The sequence below is a fragment of the Macaca nemestrina genome, chromosome 13, assembly GCF_043159975.1.
Source record: "Macaca nemestrina isolate mMacNem1 chromosome 13, mMacNem.hap1, whole genome shotgun sequence".
In the NCBI taxonomy this organism is placed as follows: Eukaryota; Metazoa; Chordata; class Mammalia; order Primates; family Cercopithecidae; genus Macaca; species Macaca nemestrina.
In genome coordinates, this window is record NC_092137.1 from 63,650,598 (window position 1) to 63,672,273 (window position 21,676).

The window sequence follows — 21,676 nt, forward strand, 5'->3', positions numbered from 1 at the left end:
AGCACCACAGTGCACTTACTCTAAAACTGACCACATAATTGGAAATAAAGCACTCCTCGGCAAATGAAAAAGAACAGAAATTATAACAAACTGTCTCTCAGACCATAGTGCAATCAAATTAGAACCCAGGATTAAGAAACTCAATCAAGCCGGGCGCGGTGGCTCAAGCCTGTAATCCCAGCACTCTGGGAGGCCGAGGCGGGCAGATCACGAGGTCAGGAGATCGAGACCATCCTGGCTAACACGGTGAAACCCCGTCTCTACTAAAAAAAATACAAAAAACTAGCCGGGCGAGGTGGTGGGCGCCTGTAGTCCCAGCTATTCGGGAGGCTGAGGCAGGAGAATGGCGTAAACCCGGGAGGCGGAGCTTGCAGTGAGCTGAGATCCAGCCACTGCACTCCAGCCCGGGCGACAGAGCGAGACTCCGTCTCAAAAAAAAAAAAAAAAAAAGAAACTCAATCAAAACTGCACAACTATATGGAAACTGAACAACCTGCTCCTGAATGACTATGGGGTACATAACGAAATGAAGGCAGAAATAAAGATGTTCTTTGAAACCAATGAGAACAAAGACAAAACATACCAGAATCTCTGGGACACATTTAAAGCAGTGTGTAGAGGGAACCTTATAGCACTAAATGTCCACAAGAGACAGCAGAAAAGATCTAAAATCAACACCCTAACATCACAATGAAAAGAATAGAGAAGCAAGAGCAAACACATTCAAAACCTAACAGAAGGCAAGAAATAACTAAGATCAGAGCAGAACTGAAAGAGATAGAGACACAAAACAACCCTTCAAAAAATCAATGAGTCCAGGAGCTGGTTTTTTGAAAAGATCAACAAAATTGATAGACTGCTAGCAAGACTAACAAAGAAGAGAGAAGAATCAAATAGATGCAATAAAAAATGATATAGGGGATATCACCACTGATCCCACAGGAACAGAAATTACCGTCAGAGAATACTATAAACACCTCTATGCAAATAGACTAGAAACCCTAGAAGAAATTGATAAATTCCTGGACATATGCAGTCTCCGTAGACTAAACCAGGAAAAAGTTGAATCTCCGAAGAAACCAATAACAGGCTCTAAAATCGAGGCAATAATAATAGTCTACCAACCGAAAAATGTCCAGGACCAGATGGATTCACAGTCAAATTCCACCAGAGGTACAAAGAGGAGCTGGTACCATTCCTTCTGAAACTACTCCAATCAATAGAAAAAGAGGGAATCCTCCCTAACTCATTTTATGAGGCCAGCATCATCCTGATACAAAAGCCTGGCAGAGACACAACAAAAAAAGAGAATTTTAGACCAATATCCCTGATGAACATCAATGCAGATATCCTCAATAAAATACTGGCAAATCGAATCCAGCAGCACATCAAAAAGCTTATCCACCACGATCAAGTTGGCTTCATCCCTGGGATGCAAGGCTGGTTCAACATATGCAAATCAATAAATGTAATTCATCACATAAACAGAACCAAAGACAAAAATCACATGATTATCTCAATAGATGTAGAAAAGGCCTTCGACAAAATTCAACAGCCCTTCATGCTAAAAATTCTCAATAAATTCAGTATTGATGGAACGTATCTCAAAATAATAAGAGCTATTTATGACAAACACACAGCCGATATCATACCGAATGGGCAAAAACTGGAACTGGCATCCTTGTCTTGTGCCCTTTGAAAACCGGCACAAGACAAGGATGCCCTCTCTCACCACTCCTATTCAACATAGTGTTAGAAGTTCTGGCTAGGGCAATCAGGCAAGAGAAAGAAATCAAGGGTATTCAATTAGGAAAAGAGGAAGTCAAATTGTCCCTGTTTGCAGATGACATGATTGTATATTTAGAAAACCCCATCATCTCAGCTCAAAATCTCCTTAAGCTGATAAGCAACTTCAGCAATGTCTCAGGATACAAAATCATTGTGCAAAAATCACAAGCATTCTTATACACCAATAACAGACAAAGAGAGAGCCAAATCATGAGTGAATTCCCATTCAAAATTGCTACAAAGAGAATAAAATACCTAGGAATCCAACTTACAAGGGACATGAAGGACCTCTTGAAGGCGAACTACAAACCACTGCTCAATAAAAAAAAAAAGGACACAAACAAATGGAAGAACATTCCATGCTCATGAATAGGAATAATCAATATCGTGAAAATGGCTATACTGCCTAAGGTAATTTATAGATTCAATGCCATCCCCATCAAGCTACCAATGACTTTCTTCACAGAATTGGAAAAAACTACTTTAAAGTTCATATGGAATCAAAAAAGAGCCTGCATGGCCAAGACAATCCTAAGCTAAAAGAGCAAAGCTGGAGGCATCATGCCACCTGACTTCAAACTATACTACAAAGCTACAGTAACCAAAACAGCATGGTACTGGTACCAAAACAGATATATACACCTACGGAACAGAACAGAGGCTCAGAAATAACACCACACATCTATAACAATCTGATCTTTGACAAACCCGATAAAAACAAGAAATGGGGAAAGGATTCCCTATTTAAGAAATGGTGCTGGGAAAACTGGCTAGCTGTATGTAGAAAGCTGAAACTGGATCCCTTCCTTATACCTTATATAAAAATTAATTCAAGATGGATTAAAGACTTAAATGTTAGGCCTAAAACCATGAAACACCTTAGAAGAAAACCTAGGCAATACCATTTAGGTCATAGGCATGGGCAAGGACTTCATGACTAAAACACCAAAAGCAATGGCAACAAAAGCCAAAATTGACAAATGGGATCTAATTAATCTAAACAGCTTCTGCACAGCAAAAGAAACCACCATTAGAGTGAATAGGTAACCTACAGAATGGGAGAAAAATTTTGCAATCTACCCATCTGACAAAGGGCTAATATCCAGAATCTACAAAGAACTTAAATTTACAAGATAAAAAACAACCCCATCAAAAAGTGGGCAAAGGATATGAACAGACACTTCTCAAAAGAAGACATCTATGCAGCCAACAGACACATGAAAAAATGCTCATCGTCACTGGTCATCAGAGAAATGCAAATCAAAACCACAATGAGATACCATCTCACGCCAGTTAGAATGGCGATCATTAAAAAGTCAGGAAACAACAGATGCTGGAGAAGATGTGGAGAAATAGGAACACTTTTACACTGTTGGTGAGACTGTAAACTGGTTCGACCATTGTGGAAGACAGTGTGGTGATTCCTCAAGGATCTAGAACTAGAAATACCATTTGACCCAGCAATCCCATTACTTGGTATATACTCAAAGGATTATAAATCATGCTACTATAAAGACACATAAACACGTATGTTTATTGCGGCACTATTCACAATAGCAAAGACTTGGAACCAACACAAATATCCATCAGTGATAGACTGGATTAAGAAAATGTGGCACATATACACCGTAGAATACTATGCAGCCATAAAAAAGGATGAGTTCATGTCCTTTGCAAGGACATGGATGAAGTTGGAAACCATCATTCTCAGCAAACTATCACAGAGACAGAAAACCAAACCCCGCATGTTCTCACTCATAGGTGGGAATCGAACAATAAGAACACTTGGACACAGGGCAGGGAACATCACACACTGTGGCCTGTCAGGGGTGGGGGTTTGGGGAAGGGATAGCATTACGAGAAATACCTAATGTAAATGACTAGTTGATGGGTGCAGCAAACCAACATATCACATGTATACCTGTTTATCAAACCTGCACATTGTGCACATGTACCCTAGAACTTAAAGTATAATAAAAATAAATAAATAAATAAATAAATAAGAGGAAAAAAAGATAAACTAATTTAAAATTCATATGGAACCAAAAAAAGAGCCTGAATAGCTAATGCAATCCTAAACAAAAAGAACAAATCTGGAGGCATAACAACATACCCGACTTCAAACTATACCACAATGCTACAGTTACCAAAACACCACGGCACTGGTACAAAAACAGACACAGAGACCAGTGAAACAGAATTGAGAGCCCAGAAATAATGCTACACACCTACAACCATCTGATCTTTGACAAAGTCAACAAAAACAAGCAGGGAAAGGACTTCTTTTTCAATATTGTACTGGGATAACTGGCTAGCCATACACAGAAGATTGAAACTGGACCCCATCTTTACACCATATACAAAAATCAAATCAAGATGGATTAAAGACTTAAATGTAAAACCTAACACTATGAAAACCCTGAAAGGTAACCTAGGAAATACTATTTGGGCACAGGCCCTGGCAAAGATTTCATGACAAAGGCGCCACAAACAATTGCAACAAAACCAAAAATTGACAAATGAGACCTAATTAAACTAAAGAGCTTCTGCACAGCAAAAGAAACAATCAACACAGTAAAGAGACAACCTACAGAATGGGAGAAGATATTTGCAAATTATGCATCTGACAAAGGTTTAGTATCCAAAATCTATAAGTAACTTAAACAAATGAACAACCAAAACACAAACAACCCCATTAACAAGTAGGCAAAGAACATAGACAGTTCAAAAGAAGACACACATGCAGACTACAACCATATGAAAAAAATGCTCAACATCACTAATTATCAGAGAAATGCAAATCAAAACCACAATGAGATACCATCTCATATCAGTCAGAATGGCTATTATTAAGTTAAAAAAAAAAAAAACAGATGCTGGTGAGGGTGCAGAGAAAAGAGAACGCTTATACACTGCTAGTGGGAATGTAAATTAGTTCAGACATCGTGGAAAGCAGTTTGGTCATTTCTCAAAGAACTTGAAACAGAGTTGCCATTCAACCCAACAATCTCATTACAGGGGTATATACTCAAAGAAATATAAATTGTTCTACTATAAAGACACATGCACACGTATGTTTGTCACAGCATTATTCACAATAGCAAAAACTTGGAATCAAACCAAATACCCATCAACAGTAGACTGGATAAAGAAAATGTGGTACATATACACCATGTAATACTACATAGCCATAAAACAGAATGAGATCGTATGCTTTGCAGCAAGATGGATGCAGCTGGAGGCCATTATCCTAAATGAAATAACACAGGAATAGAAAACCAAACGCCACATTTCTCACTTATAAGTGGGAGCTAAACATTGAGTACTTACAGACACTAAGAAGGGAACAATAGACAACAGGGCCTAGTTGAGGGTGGAGGGTGGGAGGATGGTAAGTATCGAAAAACTGCCTATCGAATACTGTACTTATTACCTGGGTGATGAAATAATCAAAACACCAAACCCCCAAGACATGAAATGTACCTATAAAACAAACCTGTACATGCACCTCTGAACCTAAAAATAAAAGTTAAAAAAATTGTGGTGTATTGACATAATGAACTACCTCTCAGTAAGATAACAAACAAACAAACAAACAAAATACAAAAATACACACTAACATCGAAGATTCTCACAGAATAATGCCGAGTGAAAGTACCAAGACACAAGAGTACCTACTACATGATCCCATTTCTATGAAACTCTAGAAAAGGCAAATCTAATCTATTTTTTTTATCTAAAAAAATGTTTTTTATAGATTTAGGGATGCAAGTGCAGTTGTGTTACATGGATATATTGCATTGATGAAGTTGAGGCTTTTACTGTACCGATCACCCAAATAGTGAACATTGTACTCAATAGGCAGTATTTCATCCCCCACCCCTCTCCCACCCTCCCACCTTTTGGAGTCTCCAGTGTCTATTATGCCACTCTGTATGTCCATGTGTACCCACTGTTTAGCTCCCACCTATAAATGAGAATGTGCAGTTTTTGACTTTGTTTTACAGGCCATTTCACTTAGGATAATGGCCTCTAGATCCATCCATGTTGCTGCAAAGGACATGAGCAAATATAATCTATAATAATGGAAAGCATATCAATACTTATCAGCTTCCAGACAGGTGGGAATTAACTGAAAAGGGCCTTGAGAGAATTTTTTGGGATAATGGAAATGTTCTATATTATGATTGTGGTGGTAATCATGAGGGTATATACATTTGCTAAAACTCATTGAACCGTAGTTTGTTGTTGTTGTTGTTGTTGTTGTTTTGAGAAGGAGTTACGCTCTTGCTGCCCAGGCTGGAGTGCAATGGTGCAATTTCAGCTCACTGCATCCTCTGCCTCCTGGGTTCAAACGGTTCTCCTGTCTCAGCCTTCTGAGTAGCTGGGATTACAGGCATGTGCCACCATACCCAGGTAATTTTTTTGTATTTTTAGTAGCGACGGGGTTTCACCATGTTGGTAAGTCTGGTCTCGAACTCCTTACCTCAGGTGATCCACCCACCTCGGCCTCCTAAAGTGCTGGGATTACAGGTGTGAGCCACTGCTCCTGGCCTTAACTGTACATTTTAAAGGTTTGCATTTTATTTATGTAAATTATACCTCAATAAACTTGATTTAAAAATTCATCATCACTCTAGTTTGAAGAAAGTAGAATGTTGTCTAGAATAAAAGTTCATTTTAAATATGAGATCCAATTTTAAGATGACTAGGCATCTAACAAAGTGTCTAGCACTTTCAGCAATAAATTACCTAATACCACTTGGGTAAAGTATAATGTTAAAATAACTATTTGAAAATAACTCTTGAGGAAAATTGCTTTGTACAAAATTTCTAAGAGAAAAATCACACTGTTTATTTTTTAGAAAGACAGACAGACATACACACACATACACAGGTTGCCTGTAATTTTCAAAGTTCTATGAGAGTGAAGATGTTAGTTTTACCTCTTATTTAACATGATCACTTGAACATTTAACCTTTTCCCAACTTTGCAGACTCTATGAGGGCATCGTGGGGATACTCCAGGCAAATGGAACACTATCATCACAACATGGAAGGAGTGAGTGTGAGAGCACACACCATGGCTGGGACGCTACAGCAGTGCAACTCAGCTGGGGAGATAAAGACCAAGTGGCAGGAAAGGGCTTATCAACCACTGAAGTATTTCTTTTTTTTTTTTTTTTTAACTTTTATTTTAGCTTTGGGCTACATGTGAAGGTTTGTTACATAGGTAAACTCATATCATGGGGGCTTGTTGGACAGACTATTTCATCACCCAGGTATTAGGTTCAGTACCCACTAGTTACCTTTTCTGCTTCTCTCCCTCCTCCCAAACTCCACCCTCAAGTAGACCCCAGTGTTTGCTGTTCATTTGTTTGTGCTCATCAGTTATTAGCATTTAGCTCCTACTTATAAGTAAGAACGTGCAGTATTTGGTTTCCTGTTCCTGCATTTGTTTGCTAAGTATAACAGCCTCCAGCTCCATCCATGTTCCCACAAAAGACATTAAGTATTTCAAACTGGAGAATCCATGACCAAATCTGTACTGTTAGAAGGATCACTAGGATAGCACTCAGGGGATTAATTGGGGAGTAGGATGAGAAGACTGGAAGGCAGAAGAATATAGATACAGGGCCTCTGCTTGATCATGGTAAAATAGAGAAGGTCTAGATTAAAGCAATGACAGTGAGGCTGAATTGAATGAGATATTTCGGCTATATTTAGAAGGCCAAATTGATAGGATTTGGTCACTAATTGGATGTGGCATTAGGAGTGAGGGAGGATTCTAGAACGACTTTTGACTTGTACGTTCCATCTGAATAATTGTACCATTCACCAAAAAGAAGAATACAAGAGGAAAAGCAGGTCTGGAGAGAAAAAAGATGGCTTCATGTCTGCACATAATGAGTCTGAGGCACACATGCACATCCAAGAGAAGGTATTCAGTAAGCCAGATGAATATGTGGATGTGGAGTCAGGAATGGTCTGGGCTGAAGTCAGAGATCAGATAACAAAACTGAAAATAAAGTCTCAACCTGCACAAAGTGAAGGCTAAAAATGGAACCCTGGATGGCCCCAACATTTTCGTAAGTAAGCAGAAGAAGAGTATAAAAAAGTGACAGAAAGTTGCATTTGGGGACATAGAAGGCTGTTTGATGAGGGTTCTGTGACAGTGGAAGTGGTCAGCAACCATCAAATGCTGCAAAGTCATCAAACAACGTAAGACAAATGTATTTATCAAGTATGAAGTCACTGGGGACTTTTCCAAGAGCAGTTCCAAGAGACCGCTGAAGATACAGCCAGAGCGCAGTGTTCTGAGGAGTGAGAAGTGAAGAAGCAGAGAAAAGGCAATGTTCAGTATTATTTCAGTGAGTTTGGCTATGAAACAAAGGTGAATATTAGATCAGTAACAGAGGGGAAACCATTTTAAGGAAGAGTTTTGTCAGTCTGTTTTTATGGTGTAGCTTGGGCCTGTTTATCTGCTGCTGTTCCAAGATAGATGGGGCCGGGGAGGGTGACAAAGTAAAGGTGTCAAAGGGAATGTTATGGGATCTACAGAGAAAATAGTGGTGGCACTAGTCTTGGACAAGAGGAAGGGATCCTTTTTCACTGAACTGAGAGGGAAAGATTCATGTGCATATTGATAAATGGTTGGGTGGGTACATGGTAAGAAGCAGATAAACTTAATGAACTGACAAAATTTTGGTGAGATGCTCTGTTGAGAGGAATAGGGAGCTGATAATGTGAGTTTAAGGAGAGCAGTGAAGCTTGGAAAAGGTACTGATGAGAATGGAAAAGCTTTAATATCTTAATAGTATAATTAGGGCCTTCACTTTTTAAAATTAATCTCAGTCTATATATGAAGAAATATGTTATAATTATGGTCACATAAAGAGATTCTGAATACATATTCTTTCTATAAAACAACATTTCTTGGCTTCCATGTAATGACACTTCTAATTACCTCCTAAGGAAGACATAATCTTTGAATTCTTCTAATAACAAGAATGATGGACTTTTAATGCCCAACACATTTGTGTGATCATTGTAAGGATTAAGAAATGGAAGCTCTAGCCTTCGAGCAGTGTTCCTTCAACATTACACTAACTGACCTAATCTAAGAGTCTAACTCCAAATATCTTAGCATATTGGCATTAGGCACTGTCACGTTTACATATGAAAGCATTCTATTTTAAACTACGATCCATGATCTATCTTTACAATTTTAAATTGTAAGCTACACCTTTCATGTCAAATTTTCCAAAGGCTTGCATAACAAGCATCTGAAAAAAAAATCTCATAAATGCTCCCTAGTGGGGAAACTGCACATGCAACTACCTGTTTATATATGCAGTAACTTGAATTATACATGAAAACTCCACATGGATGCCCAGAATCAGCACTGACAAATTCAAGAAGTATATTAATTTTTTTGGATGTATTTAGTAGCAGATCATAAGAAAAATCTGTTCTTTATACTGGGTTTTCTTTAAAAAATCTGCTAGTTGGAATCTTCTATTTCAAGGAATCTACTCTTCCCAGGAAAAATAATTTGTAATAAATATTAATCTTATAAATTAAAAATGAGAAACAAAACTTTAAAAAATCCTTGGAAATTCCACATTTTGATCTTTTAAAGAGCCTATAAGACTGTACAATTTTTCCCTATTCTATAAAACTTAAGAATCATATTGAAAGTAAAATTTAAATGATAAATGTCAGTTGCAAAAGTTATCACCTTTTCATTTGAATGCTTGACTTCTATTGGATAATTCTCTTCCAAGAGACCTTCTTGGGAAAAAGAGGTGACAGCCAACTCATTGCCTAATTGATTTAGGAACAGTGCCCAGGGAGACAGTCCAATTAAGTTTACAAGCTGGCAATTAGCAGGAAGCCCTCTAAATCCCTACACTGAGAGCCTGTTTACTTTAGTAAGAAGGCAAATGTGCTAGAGATAGGAAGAGAAAGCTGTGCTTTTTGCAAAGCTGTTGTGAGTAGGCCCACAAGGGAGGGCTGAAGAAAAGCTAGGTGTACATGGGCAGAAAGCCTTCTGTTTGACAGGTAACTGGGTAATTTAGAGGGTGAAAGGAGAGATTGAGAGAGAGAGAGGAAGAAGGGCGGGGGGCAGGAAGAGACAGAGAGTGCGTGAGAAAGAGAGAGCATGAGTGCATGCGTGTGTGTGTGTGTGTTTTAACAGACACGCAAAACATCAAACATCCACTTTAATTAGTGTTGTGTATGGAGACATACAACTGTTAAACATGTAGTTGGGCAAAGTATAACTGGATTATCTCATAATAAATGAGACTCCAAACATTTTTTTCTTAAACAATATTAACATTATGAATAGATTTAGCTGCATTTTTATTATGTGAAAAGAACATAGGTCTCACTTTGTATGCATTATATCTTTCAGGTTAATCAAATCATGTTCACTAGATTTATTTCATGTATTGAACTTCAGAGACAAGCAGATTCATGAAAGAACAAAGTAAACTGAAAGCTATTTAACAAACACTACAATGTCTTTAAAAACCTAACTTTGTACCACAGAGCCAAATTCCATAAAATATTTTAAAATGTATTTACCTTTCTATGTTTTCAAGTAGCCATAATGTACATTAATTAAAAATTTTTTTTTACACCTAAATGCGGTTCTCTCAAGAATGTTAAATTGTAGAAATCTACCTAAAGTATATCATATATTTCAGGGCATAGCTAGTAATGCAAAGCTACAATAGGCAAGTGATTCATCATAATAAAATTTTATTTTAAAGTCTCTTGGTTGATACATAAAAATCAACTTGAAATGGATTAAAGACTTAAATGTAAAACCCAAAAGTATAGAGACCCTGGAAGACAGCTAGGCAATACCATCCTAGACAACAGGCAAAGATTTCATGACAAGGATGCCAGAAGTAATTGCAACAAAAGAAACTGAAGAGGGTAAACAGACAACCTACAGAACGTGAGAAAATATTTGCAAACTGTGTATCTGACAAAGGTCTAATATCCAGCATCAATAAGGAACTTAAACAAATTTACAAGAGAAAAACAAACAAACCCATTAAAAAGTGGGCAAAGCCAAAGTAATTTATAGAGTTACTGCTATTCCCATAAAACTACCATTGACATTCTTCACAGAATTAGAAAAAATTACTTTAAATTTCATATGGAACCCAAAAGCAACCTATATAGCCAAGACAATCTTAAGCAAAAAGAACACACTGTAGGCATCACACTACCTGACTTCAAACTATACTACAAGGCTACAGTAACCATAATAGCATGGTACTAGTACCAAAACAGATATATAGACCAATGGAACAGAAAGAACAGACACCTCAGAAATAACACCACACATCTACAACCATCTGACCTTCAACAAACCTGACACAAAAACAAGCAATGGGGAAAGGATCCCCTATTTAATACATGGTGCTGGGAAAACTGGCTAGCTGTATGCAGAAAACTGAAACTGACCCCTTTCTTACACCTTACACAAAAATTAACTCAAGATGGATAAAGGACTTAAATGTAAAACCCAAAATCATAAAAATCCAAGAAGAAAACCTAGGTAATACCATTCAGGACACAGGCATAAGCAAAGACTTCATGATGAAAACAAAGCAATTGCAACAAAAGCCAAATTTGACAATTAGGATCTAATTAAACTAAAGAGCCTTTGCACAGCAAAAAAAAACTACCATCAGAGTGAACAGGCAACCTACAGAATGAGAGAAAATTTTTGAAATCTACCCATCTGACAAAGGGCTAATATCCAGAATCTATAAGGAACTTAAACAAATTTACAAGAACAAAACAAACAACCCCATCAAAAAGTGGGCAAAGAACAGACACTTCTCAAAAGAAGACATTTATGCAGCCAACAAACAAATGAAAAAAAGCTCATCATCACTGATCATTAGAGAAATGCAAATCAAAACCACAATGAGATACATCTCACACCAGTCAGAATGGCGATTATTTAGAAAGTCAAGAGGCCAGGTGCGGTGGCTCACACCTATAATCCCAGTACTTTGGGAGACTGAGGCAGGCAGATCACTTGAGGTCAGGATTTGAGACTAGCTCAAGACCACTTGAGGTTGGTTTGAGACCAGCCTGGGCAACATGGTGAAACTCTGTCTCTGGTAAAAATACAAAAATTAGCCGGGCATGGTGGCACATGCCTGTAAAACCAGCTACTCAGGGGGCTGAGGCAGGAGAATCGCTTGAACCCAGGAGATGGAGGTTGCCATGAGCTGAGATGATGCCACTGCACTCCAGCCTGGGTGACAGAGTGAGACTCTGCCTAAAAAAAAAACAAAAAAACAAAACAAAACAAACAAACAAAAAAAAAAAAAACAAGAAACAATAGATTCTGGCGAGGCTGTGGACAAATAGGAACACTTTTACACTGTTGGTGGGCATGTAAATTAATTCAACCATTGTGGAAGACAGTGTGGTCATTCCTCAAGGATCTAGAACCAGAAATACCATTTTACCCAGCAATCCCATTACTGAGTATATACCCAGAGGAATATAAATCATTCTACTATAAAGACACATGTACATGTATGTTTATTAGAGAACTATTTATGATAGCAAAGACATGGAACCAACAAAATGCCCATCAATAATAGACTGAATAAAGAAAATGTGGTACATATATACCACGGAATACTATGCAGCCATAAAAAAGAATGAGATCATGTCCTTTGCCAGGACATGGATGAAGCTGAAAGCCATCATCCTCAGCAAACTAACACAGGAACATAAAACCAAACACCACATTTTCTCATTCATAAGTGTGAGTTGAACAATGAGAATACATGGACACAGGGAGGGGAACAACACACACAAGGGCCTGCTGGAGGTGGGGGGCAAGGAGAGGGAGAGCATTAGGACATAAATACCTAATGCACACAGGGCTTACAACCTAGATGACAGGTTGATAGGTGTAGCAGACCGCCATGGCACATATATACCTACGTAACAAACTTGCATGTTCTGCACATGTATCCTGAAACTTAAAGTAAAATAAAAATAAAAATAAAAGTGGGCAAAGGACATGAACAGACACTTCTCAAAAGAAGACATATATGCAGCCAAGAAGCATATGAAAAAAAGCTCAGTGATGATTAGAGAAATGCAAAACAAAACCACAATGAGATACCATCTCACACCAGTCAGAATGGCTATTATTAAAGAGTAAAAAAAATAACAGATGCTGGCAAGGTTGTGGAGAAAAGGGAACGCTTATGCACTGTGAGGGGGGAGTGTAAATTAGTTCAATCATTGTGGAAAGCAATACAGCAATTCCTCAAAGAGCTAAAAGCAGAACTATTACTTGACCTAGGAATCCCATTATTGGATATATACCCAGAGGAATATAAATCATTCTGCCATAAAGATACATGCACACAAATGTTTGTTGCAGCACCATTCACAATAGTAAAGACATGGAATCAACCTAAATGCCCATCAATCACAGATTGGATAAAGAAAATGTGGTACATTGTGGAATACTATGCAGCCATTAAAAAGAATGAGATAATGTCTTTTGCAGGAACATGGACGGCACTGAAGGCCATTATTCTTAGCAAACTAACGCAGAAACAGAAAACCAAATACCGCATGTTCTCACTTGTAAGTGGGAGCTAAATGATAAGAACTTATGAACACAAAGAAGAAAAAAAACAGACACTGGGGTCTACTTGAGGGAGGAGGATGGGAGGAGGGAGAGGAGCAGAAAAGATAACTATTGGGTACTGGGCTTAATACCTGTGTGATGAAATAATATGTACAACAAACCCCCATGACACATTTACCTATATAACAAACCTGCATGTGTACCCACAAACCTAAATAAAAGTTTAAAAAAAAGTCTCTTGGTTGAAACGGGCTACATTAATATATAATTTTATAGATATTAACTTATCAACATCTATAAAAATATCTATCCTTTTGAATATTTTTATCCAAAAGAGAAACTAAAACAAAATTATACAGGTATCTTCAGCAAATTCTAACTAAATATCTGCTTTCTTTTCTTTTAAAACACTTGCTTCACACAATTCCAGTCTGGGAAGCAACAGACACCAATAATCTAAAATAATTTTTATAGAAAAATTATTCCATTCCTACAAACACAGAATTTTTCAATGGACAAAGTAAGTCCTTTTAAAAATATTCACATGTCTGTTTCTTAAGGAATTATTTAGTAGTGTAGTTTATTTTAGAGAGTATCAAATGTAAAAGGGCTTTTGAAGCATCATGATTGACAATTAGTGCAATTTCCAAATTATTCAATATCCATTGTTCCTTTGGCAGTTAGAAAGTCATCCACAAAAGGAAACTATAGGGATATTTATGGGATGACAAATAGAAAAATCTACATTCTAAGAATAGTTTTATTGCCTTAATTATGTCACTATCATAGACACTTTACTTACTCATCACTTTCCTTGACTTACCTAGTTTAAACAACAGCACACCCAAAGGTCCTCTTTCAAACCTGAGGAAGAGGAGATCATAGATATCACTACCTTCACCCTTCTGAGAAGCAACCTGAGGAGCTATCCATTGCATTTGAACAAGACTGCTGGAGGCATCAAATAATTTATTGAATTGCAGAGTCTCCCTGGGTAAGCGGTCTTCAGCCAATAGTTGGATGTTAATAGGGGATAGAGCCATATCAAAAATTTGCAACTCCCCTTGGTTGCTGCCAGCTAGTAGAATGGCACCACTTGGGTGGCAGCTTATTAATGAAGGCAAAAGTTCAGTCTGTGCTAAGAGAGTCACTCTGCGATGAGTTTCATACAGAATTAGTGAAGAATCTTCACAGCCCAGAATCAGTTTGTCTTCAGTAACATTCCTGCAGCAGCTGATGGCCTTTGATTTCAGTGGTATTCTGGTGACTGACACACACTGGATTTTATTCCGAATGCATTCATAGATGCAGCTGTCAGCCATGGGCTCTTTGTCTACACTGATGGAGTGCTCCACTGTGAACAGCTGATAAGGCTGTTTGGTGCCAAAGTGAACATCCAGTGGGTCCCATTCTGTGCGGACAGAACTCAGAACCTGTTAAGAAATCAAGTACATTCAGATAGACTTTGGTTTTTCTTCAACGTCACACCTAGGCCTGCATATTTATTCAGAAACCTATAAAGAACATAAATTACTATCTTAAACATCAGCAACATATAAATATATAAAGTATATATAGCACCTCTATCTCATATACAGCATGTATATATAGTGACACAGTGAGATGCTGTCTTAAAAAAATAAAAATATACATATAGCACAGTTGCAAGAACTCAACTATAAGATTTTAACTTTAACAATTTGTTTTGGAAGGCCTGTAAATCACTTTAAATATGTCCCACAGTATATAAAAACTAAGAAAGTCAGCTTTTAGTAAAATAATATGGCTAGCAGAATATCTTGAAAAGAATGAACAAGAACTTACCAACACAAAGTTGGACTTTAAAATGATTAATCTCCTTCAACCTACCACCCTTGTCAATTCTGAAATTATTGGTAAATTACTAATAAGAAATATATTTCTAATTAGTAGGGCTGGGTAGACAAAGGAAAAAACTTTAGAACCCTGTTAACAATCTTGTAGAAATATTTTACTATCAGAAAGGATATAAAGGAATTCTAAGTAGACAAGTGACCAATAGAAAGAAATAATGTAATGTACTAGTTTTAAAATAAACATTAAAAAATTAAGACCTAGTATATATAGTCGGTCCTTGAACAACATGAGTTTGAACTGTAGGGTCCACTTACAAGTGGATGTTTTTCAAACAATGCAGATTTTGGTATTTTGTGTGTGTGTGTGTGTGTGTGTGTGTGTGTGTGTGTGTGTTGGGAATTGGTCCTGGAACCTATCTACCAACATGGAACACAGTGCAGAAGAACATCAAAGAAAACAATATGCCGTTCACTTTATTCATATGTAAATGATGGAGTGCAAGAACCAGGAGAGTGGTATTAAAGAAGGTCAGACCCAGAAATATTAAATAACATATATCTACACATGTTAAAATTTTATAGAACTGTATATCCCCCAAAAAAAGTGCACTAAAATCTGATGAAATCTGTCTAAGGTCTGCACCTGAATTAACAGAATAGTAACAAGGTCATTTTCCTGTATTTGACAGTGTATTGCAGTAATGTAAACGTCACTGCGGAAACTGCGGGGAAAGAACAGAAAGAGCATTTACTGTACTGTTTAGAAATTTCATGTGAGTCAAACTATTTCAAGATTAAAAGTCATTTCTTAAAAAAGCACATACAGCTGTGTGGCAGAGTGCTGGATTGGGAAGGGGCGGGGAGTTGATGTGACTTAAAAAAAATCCATCCTACACCTTTTCACCAAATTAATCTTCCTAAACGAAATGCTTTTGCCTTTACTCCCATCTTCAAATCCTTCAATGGTTACCCACTGACTAGTATGTTAAATTTGTATTCCTTTGCCTGGAACTAAACCACCATAGGATCCATATCCAACTCCTTCCCTCCCTCACTCTCTTTTTGCTGCAGTCATTTTCTTTTTTGTCCAATAAATATTTGAATACGAGCCATGTGCCAGGCACTGGTTCTGGGGGCTAGGGATACAGCAATACATAAAATCCCCTCAATCAGGGGCATACACTTGTAAGGGAGAAAAAGTAATATATTTTCCTCCTGTCACAAGGTTCATAGCTGACACCCCTATATCTAAAGACAGATTAATAAAAGAAAAGCTTAACAATTTTATGTAACCAAAGTTTTACGCAACACAAGTGCCTTCAGAAATGAAGACCCAAAGACCAGGGAAAACTGTCTATTTTATGCTTAGGTTTGATGAAGAATGGATAGTCATGTAGAAGTATGAGTGGACAAAAAGCAGGTATGACCTAATGTACTGAGGGGAACTTAGCAAGTCCTATTTGTTCAGATTTTTCTTTGGGTCTCTGTGTACTCATTCCTTTCCACCAGGTATAGGACAGACACTTATCACATGAGGCTCTTATGATCTACTTTTAGGTCAGAGAATTATTTTCATGGCTTCAGGGGAGAAAGGTGGAAGGATGTCAGAGAAAGAGAATGACAAAGACAAAGGGACCTTTCTGCTCCTGTGGTTTTCTCAATTTCCTTCAGCTTTAAATATTCAGTATGCCAAAAATGCCGTATTTGGGGGTAGCACTTTCCACATACCATCATACCCTAATAGCAAAAACAAAGGCAATAATAATAAAAGCATATAGATAACCTAAACACTATAAAATAAAATAAAGCAAAGTACAGGGAATAGGGAGTGGCAGGAGTGGGGCTCAGGGTGTGATACAGAGAGATCAAGAAAGACCTCTCTGATAAAGGTGACCTGAAAGAGGTGTGAGCCATGCAGCCATGTAGGAAAGGAGAGCTTCAAGCAGAGGAAACAAGCTCTGAGGTGGAATCTGTATTGGCCAGATCAAGGAGACTAATATAGCTAGAGAAGGAGAAGCAAGGAAGAAAGTCATGGGAAATGGGAATTGAGGCACAGGGAGGATATTGTGTGGTAGCTTGTAGGCCACTAGGGACTTTGACTTTTTCTCTAAATAAGATGAGAAGCTGTAAGTTTTGAACAAAGGAGGGACATGATCTGTTTTGCAAATTCCAATATTATCTCCTACAGTCTCCCCTCCAGGACTCCTACTCCAAGTTCAAACTAAAACCTGTCCCAATTTTCCCTGCTATATAAGTTCATTCATGTCTTTTGCCTGAATTCCACAATCTTCACCTACACACTCTGTCCTACCAACCATACTTAACTAACCATACTTACATATATGCTAGACCAAAAGTATCCTCGTTTCTTGGATTCCTTCTAGCTTGATGGCATCTTTAAAAAAAAAAATCTGTCTTATATATTTTACACTTTTTTGTACCTGCGTAGCAGCTAGCCAAAAACTGTGCTGGTAGGAAGTTTCTTATACTATGAATTAAAAGAAAATTGTAATGCTGGTTGAAATATCATACTTCCAGAAAGCTTAAAGATTTGCAAAGAAAGCCTTAGGGCAGATGATTGAGAGGCCAGGTGATGCTGAGTAGGGCCTGTACTCACAAAGGGGCAGCCTAAAAAAAGGGGCACAAACAGATGGCAGTCTTGGACTTGAACAAGTTATGTTCATGATCCAGAAAAAAGGGTCCTAGGCCTCCTTGTTTCCAGTTTGTGAGACGCTCTCTACTAGGCTCTGTAATTTCACCAAGAAAAAAGGTAAAAAGTGGAGGTGCATGGGAGGCAGGTCTAGAATGCAGCTCCAGACAGAGCAGTGTGTGGAGGCTCGCACTGTGAATTTTAGCATAGAGAGACTGCAAGAACAAACCAGTAATCCCAAGAAGAGCCACAGAATCTCTGAAGGAAGCAGACTGTTCCTGCAGGACCCAGGAGACACCCCAAATACTGTGAGTGCCCCAGCTGCGGAAGTGGGAAAGGGAGAGCCTCCTCTCCTGAACACACCCACCAAATGGAGAAACTGAAGGTCTGTTTGCAGGAGAGGTTTCCGACCTTAACTGGAGCTGAGACAATTTAGAGAGCGGAGCAAAATACAGGGGTAGTGGAAACAGCAGAAAAGCCCTGGGAGCTCACTGTGTCCCCAAGCAGGCCATTCCTATCTGGCACCACAGGGATCCATCGAGGCGGTGGCCAGAAGAAAGGGGGGTAAAACTCCACAGGGAGAAGGAAATCTGTAGCTGGACTGTGTAACAATTTGAATGGGACAAGAAGCCTCCTGGACAGAACTTGGGAGAGGGTGCAAATCTGGGATGCAAACTCCACAGGCACGGAAAGACACAAGCCCTTTTCTTTCGCAGCTAGGAGGCAGGTAGCCTAGGGCAAGTTTTCAAGCCCTGCTCGCTCACTGCCTGGACACAGACTTGGGACTGTTGTGTGGGGCACAGTGAGAGTGAGACGGGCCCTTTGGTTTGTGTGGGAACTGGGTAAGGCCCGTGATTGCCGGCTCTCCCCCACTTCCCTGACAACTTGCATGACTCAGCAGCAGCAGTCATAATCCTCCTAGGTACACAAATCCAGTGACCTGGGAATCTTACCCCCATCCCCCACAGCAGCCGCAGCAACACCCACCCAAGGAGAGTCTGAGCTCAGACACACCTAGCCCTGCTCCCACCTGATGGTCCTTCCCTACCCACCCTGGTAGTGGAAGACAAAGGGCATATAATCTTGGGAGTTCTAGGGCCCTGCTCACCGCCGGTCCCTCTCCATACTACCACAGCTGATGCTCTCTGGAAAGCGCCACCTCCCCGCAGGAGGCCAGTGACCACAAAAATAAAGCATTAAACCACGAAAGCTAAGAACTCTCACAAAGTCCACTGCATCCCCCATCACCTCCACCAGAACAGGCACTGGTATTCACAGCTGAGAGACCCACAGATAGTTCACATCATAGGACTCTGTGCAGACAACCCCCACTACCAGACTGGAGCCAGGTAGACTTCCTGCGTGGCTAGACCCAGAAGAGAGACAACAATCACTGCAGTTTGGCTCACAGGAAGCCACATCCATAGGAAAAGGGGAAGAGTTCTACATCAAGAGAACACCCAGAGGGACAAAAGAATCTGAAAAACAGCCTTCAACCCTAGACCTTCCCTCTGACAGAGCCTACCTAAATGAGAAGAAACCAGAAAACGAACTCTGATAACAGGACAAAACAAGGCTCGTTAGGACCCCCAAAAGATCACACTAGTTCACCAGCAATGGATCCAAACCAAGAAGAAATCCCCGGTTTACCTGAAAAAGAATTCAGGCCCCGGTGTGTGATGTTCCCCTTCCTGAGTCCGAGTGATCTCATTGTTCAGTTCCCACCTATCATGGGGGGGGGGGGGGGGGGGGGAGGGATTGCATTGGGAGTTATACCTGATGTAAATGACGAGTTGATGGGTGCAGCACAGCAACATGGCACAAGTATACATATGTAACAAACCTGCACGTTATGCACATGTACCCTACAACTTAAAGTATAATAATAATAAATAAATTTAAAAAAAAAAAAAAGAAAAAGAAAAAGAATTCAGGAAGTTAGTTATTCAGCTAATCAGGGAGGGACCAGAGAAAGGTGAATCCCAATGCAAGGAAATTCAAAGAACGATAGAAGTGAAAGCAGAAATATTCCAGGAAATAGATAGCTTAAAGAAAAAAAACAATGAAAAATTCAGGAAACATCGGAAACACTGACAGAAATGCAGAATGCTCTGGAAAGTCTCAGCAACAGCATTGAACAAGTAGAAGAAAGAAATTCAGAGCTCGAAGACAAGGTCTTCCAACAAAGAGAAAGAAAAAAGAATAAGAAAATATGAACAAAGCCTCCAAGAAGTCTGGGATCGTGTTAAACGACCAAACCTAAGAATAATTGGTGTTCCTGAAGAAGAAGAGAATTCAAAAAGTTTGGAAAACATAATTGGGGGAATAATCAAGGAAAACTTCCCCAGTCTTGCTAGAGACCTAGACATTCAAATACAAGAAGCACAGAAAACACCTTGGAAATTCATCGCTAAAAGAGCATTGCCTAGGCACATTGTCATCAGGTTATCCAAAGTTAAGACAAAGGAAAGAATTTTAAGAGCTGTGAGACAGAAGCACCAGGTAACCTAAAAAGGAAAACCTATCAGATTAACAGCAGATTTCTCAGTAGAAACCCTATAAGCTAGAAGGGACTAGGGTCCTATCTTTAGCCTCCTTGAACAAAACAATTATCAGTCAAGAATTTTGTACCCATTGAAACTAAGCATCATATACGAACAAAAGATACAATCTTTTTCAGACTGCTTTCAAACAAATGCTTAAGAGAATTTGCCACTACCAAGCAACCACTACAAGAACTGCTAAAAGGAGCTCTAAATCTTGACACAAATCCTGGAAACACATCAAAAGAGAACACCTTTAAACCATAAATGACACAGGACCTATAAAACAAAAATACAACTTATAAAGCAAAACAATAAACAAAAAACCAAAAGTACACAGGCAACAAATAGCACCGTGAATGCAAGGGCACCTCACATTTCAGTACTAACATTGAATGTAAATGGCCTACATGCTCCACTTAAAAGATACAGAACTACAAAATGGGTAAGAACTTACCTACCAACTACCTGCTGCCTTCAGGAGACTCACTTAACACATAAGGACTCACATATACTTAAAGTAAAGGGGTGGAAAAAGGCATTTCAAGCAAATGTACACCAAAAGCGAGTAGGGGTAGCTATTCTTGTATTAAACAAAACAAACTTTAAAGCAACAGCAGTTAAAAGAGACAGAGAGACATTATATAAAGGTAAAAGGCCTTGTGCAACAGGAAAATATCACAATCCTAAACATATATATGCATCTAACACTGGAGCTCTCAAATTTATAAAACAATTACTAACAGACCTAAGAAATGAGATAGATAGCAACACAATAATGGGGGGGACTTCAATACTCCACTGACAACACTAGACAGGTCATCAAGACAGAAAGTCAACGAAGAAACAATGGATTTAAACTACACCTTGGAACAAATGGACTTAACATACAGAACATTTCATCCAACAACCGCAGAATACACATTCTATTCAACAGCACATGGAACCTTCTCCAAGGTAAACCATATGATAGTCCATAAAATGAACCTCAATAAATTGAAGAAAATTGAAATGGTATCAAACACTCTCTCAGACCACAGTAGAATAAAACTAAAATCAACTCCAAAAGGAACCTTTGAAACCTTGCAAATACATGGAAATTTGATAACCTGCTCCTGAATAAGCATTGGGTCAAAAATGAAGTCAAGATGGAAATTTAAAAATTCTTTTTTTTTTTTTTATTATTATACTTTAAGTTCTAGGG

At 38.6% G+C, this 21,676-nt stretch overlaps 1 protein-coding gene across 20 annotated transcripts in view; it reads right to left on the minus strand.

Moving 5' to 3' along the window:
• Positions 1 to 21,676, minus strand: part of WDPC (WD repeat containing planar cell polarity effector) — a 675,061-nt gene that overhangs the window by 282,062 nt on the left and 371,323 nt on the right. For all 20 annotated transcript variants that reach the window (XR_011611802.1, XR_011611803.1, XR_011611798.1 and 17 more), the window contains one exon: positions 14,268 to 14,877. Coding sequence is in view for 13 of the 20 variants with exons in the window: in XM_071076813.1 (XP_070932914.1) it covers positions 14,268 to 14,877 (610 nt within the window). In the remaining 7 variants the exon portion in view is untranslated. The remainder of the gene's footprint in view (positions 1 to 14,267; positions 14,878 to 21,676) is intronic.